General features: G+C 45.0%; 1 protein-coding gene across 1 annotated transcript; it reads right to left on the bottom strand.

The window, feature by feature from the left end:
* Window positions 1-7,148, bottom strand: GPX2 (glutathione peroxidase 2). The gene is made up of 2 exons (XM_026708065.2): window positions 6,857-7,148; window positions 1-485 (listed from the first exon to the last, which is right to left on the bottom strand). Exons 1-2 carry the CDS (start codon window positions 7,079-7,081, stop codon window positions 135-137), a joined length of 576 nt encoding a protein of 191 aa, XP_026563850.1. The 5' UTR covers window positions 7,082-7,148; the 3' UTR covers window positions 1-134.
* Between the last annotated feature and the right edge of the window lie 2,767 nt (window positions 7,149-9,915).

Below are 9,915 nucleotides of genomic sequence, written 5' to 3' on the forward strand. Positions count from 1 at the left end.
ACTGAGCATGCCTGTTTCTTTGGGTGATTCCATCAGGAGAAGATAAACTTCCAATTACAGCGCAAGGAATTCCTAGTCTTTTTTCTCGCCTATGTAAAGGCTACGTATATAATGTTGGGGATTCTGCTTTTTTCTTATTTGGCAAGCTTCAGGAGGCGCTGGATATCAGGCTCAATGCTGCTAGTGAGGAACTTGGAGCTGTAGCGCTTGAAAGGTTCCCCTTCAGGTCCCACTAGGAACTTCTCAAAGTTCCAGGAGATGTCGTAGCGATGCACGGGGCTCCACAGGATGAACTTTGGCTCCAACATGAAGCAGGAAGGGTCGTCATCTGGGTAAGGGAGTTTATCCTTCAGGTAGGCAAAGACAGGGTGGGTGTTGTTGCCATTCACTTCACACTTCTGGCAGAGAGTAAAGTTGGGTTCAAAGCCAGACCCGGGCCTCACATATTTCAAGCTATGGAGGATCTCTTCATTTGTGCAATTTTCCTGTTTGAGAGGAAGTAGAAAGCAGGATGAGAACTAAAATGTCCTGCAACAAAGTTGGCCTCTCCCTTGCTTGTCTTGAGGGCATCAGCGTAGAGAGTTAGGTGCGTTTTGTACTGATTCTACCCTCAAATACAAGTTTTCTTGGTCCTTCATTTAATAACTGCAGTGATTTGGTTAAGAATTGTGACCAAAACAGTTGTAAAATTGGGTGTGACTCACTTAATCACCACCTTTGGCAAATTGAAATGCCTGGACAATGCACTGTTTTCAAAATACTTATATATAAATAAAAACAAACAAACAAGCAAAAGCCCCACCAGCCATCTTGCTTAGCAACAGGAATTCTCGACGCAATTGTGCTCCTAAACCAAACACTACTTGTATATGATAAAGTGAATAGGCATGAACTATGGAATATTTTGCATACATAATGCCATTGAATGCATTAGAACTGGTCAGAACTACAGCTGGGATGCTGAGCTCACAAATTTTCCTCATGTGACCGTGGGGACACTGCGATGGCCATAACTTTGAGGACCAGCCAAAGCTACCATTTGTTCAGCATTGTCATAAGTTGAAGTAATACATGAACAAATAATAGTTAAGAGGGGACTACCTATATTTGCATTTTTGGATGCAGATAATGCTGCATTGCTGGCTTGTTAAGACTTTTAATGATTTGCAGCGAATACTAGATAGATTAACACAAGAATTAATCTGAAAAGTAATGCCTCATAAAAAATATAATTATATTTGAGAGAGAAAATGGAGTGGAATGGTTGCAAACTATACAAATAGTCCTTGACTTACAATGGTTCATTAAGTGGCCATTCAAAGTTACGTTCCTGAAAAAAGTGACTTATGACCTTTTTTCACAGTTAAACAACCATTGCAGCATCCCTATGGTTTCCGTGATCAAAATGCAAATGCTTATGACAGTTGCAATATCCCAGGGTCATGTGATCCCCTTTTGCAAGGTTCTAACAAGCAATGTCAGTGGGGAAACCAGTTCCACTTAGCCATGCTACTAATTTATCAACTGCAATGATTCACTTAACAAATGTGGCAAGAAAGGTCATAAAGTGGGGCAAAACTCACTTAATGTTTCACTTAGCAAACAAAAATTTGGGGTTTAATTACGGTTATACATTGAAGACTACCTGTATATACACAGTGAAAAACTAAAGAAAGTAGGTGTATCTGTGTACCTAGATAGATCGTATACTAAATCTGAGGAAATGGAGAAACGTTAAAATCTGCAAATGCTTCTAGAAAAGTACTGGATAGTTAGTGGTTTATTGTGGTTAATGTTGAAAGAAGCCTATGCGTTTGCCTACTTCATTCTATGGAAATGAGAGTTAGGGATGTCAGAAGAAGCATAAAAGTTAAATGACGTGGAAGGGGCGTTGGTTCTTACCTGATACGCTTCTTTTCATGGAGCTGTCGAGAGCGTCCAGGTTGGGAGGAGCTCCAGTCTCGGCTCTTCCAGGCTGAGCTTGAAATTGAGGAACGCCCCTCACCGTCACATGGTCCTCGGGCGCTCCCCAGGTTTTTGCACAGACGAGAAGGAAAGTCCTGTTCTCATCACACTCAGGAAAAAAATATATTAGATTGCTCGGTCGAACAGCCAGGTTTCCCACCAGACGGCCTACGTGTGGGGCTGGACGCTCTCGACAGCTCCATGAAAAGAAGCGTATCAGGTAAGAACCAACGCCCTTTTCCATAGAGCTGTCTCGAGCGCCCAGGTTGGGACATACCAAAGCTTGGCTAGTCCTGCGGGTGGGGCCCCGTCTGGTATAGAATCTCTCCTGGAACCCTGATGACCCGCTGGAAGGCATGCACAACAGGAGAAACCCTGGATATTGGAATGTCTCAACAAGGGGCCTAAAGAGGAGGCGGAGCTATCCAGGAGGCAGTCCCGCCAAAGAGGCCAACAGGTGTGCACTGGGACCGGGATTCAAGAAACTGGGAAGATCGACCCGTGTTGGGAATTCCCTGGGAGAACTCTGGGACAGAGAGAAGGAGGGGAGGCGCAGAGGAGCCCTAAAACTAGAGACCGGGGAACACGGCAATGGGCTACCTCCATGACCCGGGAGAGAAGGAGGGCCCCTCTGCTAGGATCAGGAAGGCCCCGGGAACCAATTGCCTGGACGTAGCGAGTTCCCGGAACCACGGCCTGTCCTGGGGGGAGCCAGGTTCGGTTCCGCCCAACGGCGAGGCGGACGGCTTTGTTCAAGGACCCAGCTGGCCGAGGGCCGCCTTGTCTGGGGATCAAAGTAGTAGTGAAGGCAGAGATCTGTGTGAGGCCCGGGAGCGCAAGAAGGGACCCCAGCTAGCATTGGATGGGGGTAGATGTGCTGCCGACCAGTTGCCCAGGGCAGGGTGAGGAGGACAAGAGTGCTCCTGGGGTAGGAGCCTGTTGCAAGCAGGGGTTAAAGGTCGGAGTAGAGATAGGCCTTCTTGCACTCCTTCCTCTCTCTTTTTTTTTAAAAACAAGCGCCTGGGGACGACTGCATTATCGGGACGACGGACGAACCTCTCCCGGATCCCGGGAGGGCTTCCTGGAAGAATTACCTCCGGACCCATCCGGCTCCGCCGGTAGGGAGATCTATAGGGAGAGGATCGGTAGTATCTGGAAAAGGAGGAGGAATGGGAAGAACCCTGGCGAGGAGAGGGGGAGGAACCTCTGAAGTCGGACCTCCTAGAGAGGGAAGGGAGGTACTTGCGCTTGTTCCGGTCTCGGCCAGGAATGGGTCGAGAACCGGTCCAAATAGCTTCCCCCAGAGATGGGGGCTGTTGCTAGCTTAGTCTTGTTTTTAACGTCCGCTGCCAGTGACGGAGCCAGAGTAGACGGCGGGCGGTAACCTGGGACGAAATGGCCCTGGTGGAGAACTTTGCCGCCTGGAATGTGGCGTCTGCTGAAAACTCGGCCGCAGCCAGGATCTTGGCAATGTCCTGGTGCGCCCTGAGATTGGCTGTGGGAACATGCTGCTTGAGCTGCTGGAGCCACTTGATGGAAGACCTGGTGAAAAAGACGCGGCAGTGGAAGCCCTGACTGCCCAAGCGTCAGAAAGGTGAGCGCGGCACAGGGCCAGTTCAGCTCGCTTGTCCTCGGGCTGAGAGAAGAGAGAGTCGGGAGGAACCCCTGCCGCCGCTGGGTTGGGTGGGGGAGGGGGTTCAGGCCCGAGGTGGTCCTGGCTTTGAACAGGAGGGACCTAAATAGGTGCAGTTTAAAGAGCCCTAGAAACGGGCTGACCTGGAGGGAGGCCCTCGCCTCCGACATGTCCCCTTCTAGGGGCCTGTTCCTGAAAAGAGTTCACTGCCTATGAGGGACCTCATGTCAAGGTCCTGCTCGTCCCCAAAGAGGGAAGGGTCCCGGGTTCTTGGGCCTCCATCCCCTCCATCTCCAAAGGTAAGGTTAAGTCCTCTTGGGGAGTTGCCTGACCATGCGAGGCCGCTGATCCTAGGGCCTTGGGGGCAGGGCCGAGGAGCCAGACCGCCAGCTGCTGCATCTGTTGCGCTACCCTTTGCCGGATGGCCAGCTCCATAGCCTGCATTAGGTTTTCAGGTATTTCCGCCATGGGGGTGGGTGAGACTCCTCCGGGCGCAGTTCTACAGCAGTGGTGGTCAAGGTGACCTCAGGGGCCTGTCCAGGCTGTGGGGAGAAGCAGAAGCAGGAGAGGAGGGAGAGGAGGATGGGTGGAGGTTGATGGAACGGAAGGGTCCCGGGGCACAGAACTTGACTCATGAGAGCGTCCTGTCAATTTCCCTTCGAGGCCCTGTGTCGCCTGAGGGCATCCCTTTGGGAAGCTTTGGATGGTTCCTGTGCCTGTTTGCGCAGGTGGTGGGATTTGGCCTTGGCCTTCAGAGAAGTGCCACGAGAGGTATTGTCGTCTGCCATCTGGAGAGGAGAGAAAAAGGAAAAAGTTTCCTGGTTAATGCGAGGCGGTTAACGGGTCTGGGTACAGCCTAAGCAGAGGCTGGAACTCCCAGTGCTCGATTGCACCCCCTTTTTGTCAAGGCCACAGAATTGTTCTGTAACGTGTTGGGAAGTAGGGCCTAACCCGGGGCCAATCAGCCAGAATAAACGCCAAGCTGTCCCTGCCGGGCGAACCGGGAAGGGACATGGCAAGCAACTAACTCCTTAGTTGGGGGAGACTTAGGCAGGATTGCAAGGTATTTGAGCAGTCCCAGGATCTGCCAGGAGTCAGGAAAACAATGCGGCCTACTGGTAGGCCTCTGATAAAAACCAATGACCCTGGGGCCGCAGGCAGAAGGGAATAATGTAAGCTGAAAACCAGGTCTGGATGCGGCCTACGTGGAGGCCGGGAATCCCAACGCACGTTCCACGCCCCCTTTTAGTCAAAAAAAATTTTTCTGTTTAAAATAGAGGTTTGGTACAACCAGGGCCTAGCCCAGAGACCAATCAGCCAGAAGGTGAACGCCAGGCAGCTACCCTGCCGGACGGACCGGGAAGGGGTGGGGGGCAGAGCTGCTACTTCGCCTGCTGGGGAAAAAGGCTGCAGGGCCAACAGGCCCTATTTCTGCAGGAGGCCTGTTGGTAGAATGAAAGGCAGGCTGAGACGAGGGAATCCCAGGCTGCCTAATAGTCAGTTAAGGCTGCGGCCTGTAAAGGGCCTCTAGTAATGGCGGACGGCCATGCGGCCACTCCCAAGATGGCGGCCGTTCCAGGACACACCCAAGATGGTGGACGCCACAGGGGCCCAAGATGGAGGCCGCAAGTAACGGAGGCAGCCCCAGCGCGTAAACTCCCAGGGAAAATTAAATTGACCCTTTGGGAGAACCAGGGAAGCGTACCCTGGGCTAGATGGCGTTCGCGGGGGGGAACGGTGGCTAAAGCAAGGAGAGGCAGGCAGAAACGAAGCGGCCTCGCGCGGAGCGATTAGGCGGCAAACGAAGCGGGAGCGCTCGGCGCCGTTTTCTCCCCTTAAGGAACGGCTCGGATATTAAAAACACTCCTGGGAGTTCAAACCTGAGTTCCTGCGCTGCCTGCCGTGATCCACGTGAAAGCGATGAGAGAAGAGGCCTAGAATGCTGAACGACCGGAGTAAGGGAAAAACAGCCTGTTTGCCACGAGGCTGAGCAAAAAACTGGGGAGCGCCCGAGGACCATGTGACGGTGAGGGGCGTTCCTCAATTTCAAGCTCAGCCTGGAAGAGCCGAGACTGGAGCTCCTCCCAACCTGGACGCTCGAGACAGCTCTATGGAAAATAGGTTGTTTAAGAAGTGTTTGTGTTAAAACTCAACAGATAAAGTGATGAATTAATGAGGATGAAACAAAAAAGTGAATGACCAATATGAAAGATTTCAACAGGTTTCATCATATAAAGAGAATAAATAAGGACCGAGTTGCAAAAGAAATACAAGAAGGAAAAGTGAATGGGTTGAGAGAAATGGGAAGGCCAAGAAAGTTGTGGTTGGATGGAATTGGTGAGATCCAAAAGAAGAAAAAAAAAGAGTTTAAGGGATAAAACACCACATCGAATTGATGTACGAGTTTGATGGAAATGAGAATAGCTTCAAGAGCCGAAGGATTTCTTGTTGATATAGATTAGCTTTCCTTTTTTCTCTTATCCCACCAATGATCAAATATCTAATAATTCTTTATCTTCTCATTATTTAAGTTGGCCATATTTATCCATGTATTCTCTGTCTGTCCTTTTCCTTATAGCAGCAAATCCCCCATGGTGCCAGGTTTCCTTAAATTCAACCCAGCATGAGAATTGAAATCAACCACATTTCATGGACACAAAATTGGAAAAGGCTGCCCAAGATCATTTGGTTCAAGAGTGATTTTTCAGAGGAGTAAGATTAGCCGAAAAATTTGTTAAATAATACACATTTTAAATAGCACTTTCTTTGCTCTCAACAAAACTCTTCTTTCGGAAACAGGGAAAATGTTTAAAAAACTCATATTTGTGTAAAAGAATACACTCTTTTCTAAATAGCAGAAGCAGTACAATGTCTGCTTGATTAATGAACTTTACATTGAAATGTGTTTCTGGAGCAATTTGTTGCTCTCTTTTAAGAATCTTGTAGGGTTGAACAATGTATAGTTCTGTGTCCACCACTTTGATTTTTTTTAGATGAGTAACATCCTAGCAAGAGGAAATGAAAATTATGTCAGTTATAGAATGCAAGTGTTCTCTGACCTTCCTACTGTATAGGCCCCACCGTTCCCAGCTCCCAAGTTAGTGAGTACAGGGTCAAAATCCTAGTTTCTAAAAATACAAGGACTCAAGAAAGAACAACCATTTCACAATGGCAAAGAAACTGATTTTGTAGTTGCAGAAGAAAGAACTACCTACTGTCACATAAAGTCATGAACAGAGATCAAATTAAGGGACTTACCTGGTAGCCAAACTGATTGCAAGGAAAACCCAGCACAACCAGCCGTCGAGGGTATTTGCTCTGCAGCTGATTCATCTGGGTGTAATCCCTCACTGTGGTGGCTCAAAAAGATGCCACATTCTCTATCAAAACCACTCTCCCCCTGAAATTGTTGAAATCCACTTTCTCCCCTTGGAGATCAGTGGCACTGAGGTCATAGAAAGATTTGGCTATGGGAGTCATCATTGTGTAGACCAAGTAGATGGAAAGGGGAGCAATGCGAGATGCTTGCAGGAATGACTATCTGCTTCAAGTGCTGTTCTGTATACTCGTGTGTTGGGTTGCACCAAGGTGCCTTTCTTCATAGGGTAATCAGTAGAGTGTAGCCCCTCCTTGTTACTCATTTAGCTCTTTCCAGATTGGGAACAAAGCAGCAGGTCAGGGTGATATGAGTCCCATTGCAAGCCTGCAATCTAAGCCATTGTGATACTTTGGACAATCCTCAATAATTCATACTGTTTACAACAAAAACACTCATTCTACGAGATAGATGGAATCCATGAGATGCAACCACTTTTTTTTCCTTTGAATATAGGGCTTTTGTAGAGAATGAAGCCATGCCTGGCATTTTAAGTTTTCCAAAGTAAAGTGGAAGTCAAGAAAAAATTGGCTGACTTTTTAAAGCTATGAAAGTTACTATGTGGATATACAGCTAGGAGTTTTATCCTAGTTGTACCTTTGGCTCAAGAAGTGGGAACCTGGAAATGGCAAAAACTGTGGTCTCAAAATTATAAAATGACAATGTCAACAGCATATAAAGAAAATTTGTATAAGATGTTTTACCGGTGGCATTTCCCCCCCGACAAGAATAGCAAGATTGTTCAAGAATAAATCCGAAAAATGTTGGAAATTTCATCAGCTGGCTCATATTACCATATGTGGTGGACATGTGCAGATGCTAAAAAAATTGGACTAAAATCCACACGTGGTTGGAAAAAAATGACAAAAAAGCATATAGATTTGAAACCAGAGATATTTTTATTGGGAATTTTACCTGAAATATATAGTAAACACTTGAAATACCTGATTGTAAATGTATTAACAGTGGCTAGGATTGTATTTGCTAAAAACTGGAAAAATGAGAAAACACCATCACAGGAGGAAATCATTAAGAAAATATTGGAATGTGCTGAAATGAATAGATTGACATTTGAAATTAGAGAACAAGATGATAAACAATTTTATAAAATTTGGGATCTATCAATGGTTAGACAATAAACTATAGTAATAAAATATGTAGATTCTTAGAAAATAATAAATATATAAAGATGTATTCTTTTCTTATTATATCTACAAAATGATTTTAGGATAGATTTGGGATGATAATATGAACTGTTATAAAACAAATTAAGTAAAATATGATTATTTCGTAAAACATGAATGAATAAAAGTATAGTCAAATGATTCATTAATAATGATATTAATGTATTTAATATTTGATTGAAAGTACAAGAGTATATACAATGTAATTGTAATTGAAGACTACGAAATGGAAGCACAAAGCAATTTCTAAACTAATCGGCACACTGTATGTATATATATGGAAGATGGCTTGATGTTTTTATGTTTTGTTTGTTCATGTTTGTTTTAAAAACCAATAAAAATTAAAAAAAATAAGTGGGAACCTGGAGTTCAACATTCTTAGAAGATACTACTTGAGGCCATAAACCAAAAAAACAAAGCATGGTTGATGCAGAGGCATTGCTTTTGAGGGTGCTGATTAGACTTGGGTTGATAGAAATCCAGAATGCTGGACATTTAGGGGTAGCCAAAGAAAGCAGATTCTGGAGCAAGACTATTTTCTAGTGAGAACATCTCGTTTTACGAATGTACGTGGGCACCATTCTTGAGGTTGTTCTGGGGAGCCATTCCATTGGAAACTGCTGAAAAATATCTGTGAAATGTTTCATAATAGTCACATTTTTCTTGGCCTTCCAGCACAAGTGGGAATAAAGATCTTGCACGTCCCATATGGCTGAAATTATTTAAGAGGAAAAATAAAACAGCTTCTCTATGACAAAATATGCCCTTGATATGGACAACCAATCAATCTCCTGCAAGGCTATCCAGCCACTTGACAGTTTATTTTGATAGGTGTCAACAATTACTAGCCATATACAGTAGATACAGAAAGATGAACGTTCATTTTTCATTCTATAACAAAAGTGTTTAGTGCAAAAGATTAAGATATTTGTTTACCTTCTTATGAAAAACAAGATTTCTACAGTACATATATTCCATGCGCAGTTCTTATTTATATATTTTGAATCAACTGAAAATGGATGGTGAGCTTCCTTAAATTGAGGGCAAGTTGCTCTGTTCTGAGAATTGCAACACATCTGAAAAGAAAAATGACACATCCTCTTTTCTAGCCAGATAATGAGGGCCCTTCTGCTTCTCCTGGCACAAGAACATGCACTGAATTATTAACTATTGGATTAGATTCTCGGAGAGCTCAGGCAGGGAGAGAGAAGACATGTAACCAGAGCCCAGTAATCAGATATGATTTTCTAAAGAGGGAGGAAAGCAAACTCATATTAATGCAAGTTCCATCAGTGCGAAGGGAAAGCATTCTGAGAATACAAGGACAAAGGGCCGTTTTGTCCAAACACCAAGCAGTTATGCCCACAACAGTCACTGAGTTCACATATTGTGCTAAGTGTTTGCTTCAGTAATAGTTCATTCAACAAACCATAATGGGTTGTTGCCAAACTATAAGCCATAAACCAGATTTTAAAATTCCTGCTGGAATATCTTAATAATTCACAGCAGCCTTCCTTTCTCCTAAGGTTAGGCTCCCCTTTTTCTTGTATATACCATTATCTAACTTCTGTGAATCAATCTGAATCATATTTTAACTAAGAGAAGGCTAAGTCATCCACAGCGGTGACAAATCTTACTGCCATAGACTGTATATAGTCGTATTTACAGAATGTGAAGTACAAGCAAGATCCAAGGGTAGATGTCATTGATTTTATATTCAAACTTCTAGTGGGCTTAGTTTAAATGGGAAGAATATA

Source organism: Pseudonaja textilis, chromosome 1 (assembly GCF_049901715.1).
Source record: "Pseudonaja textilis isolate UNSWEBS1 chromosome 1, rPseTex1.2, whole genome shotgun sequence".
Classification (NCBI taxonomy): domain Eukaryota; kingdom Metazoa; phylum Chordata; class Lepidosauria; order Squamata; family Elapidae; genus Pseudonaja; species Pseudonaja textilis.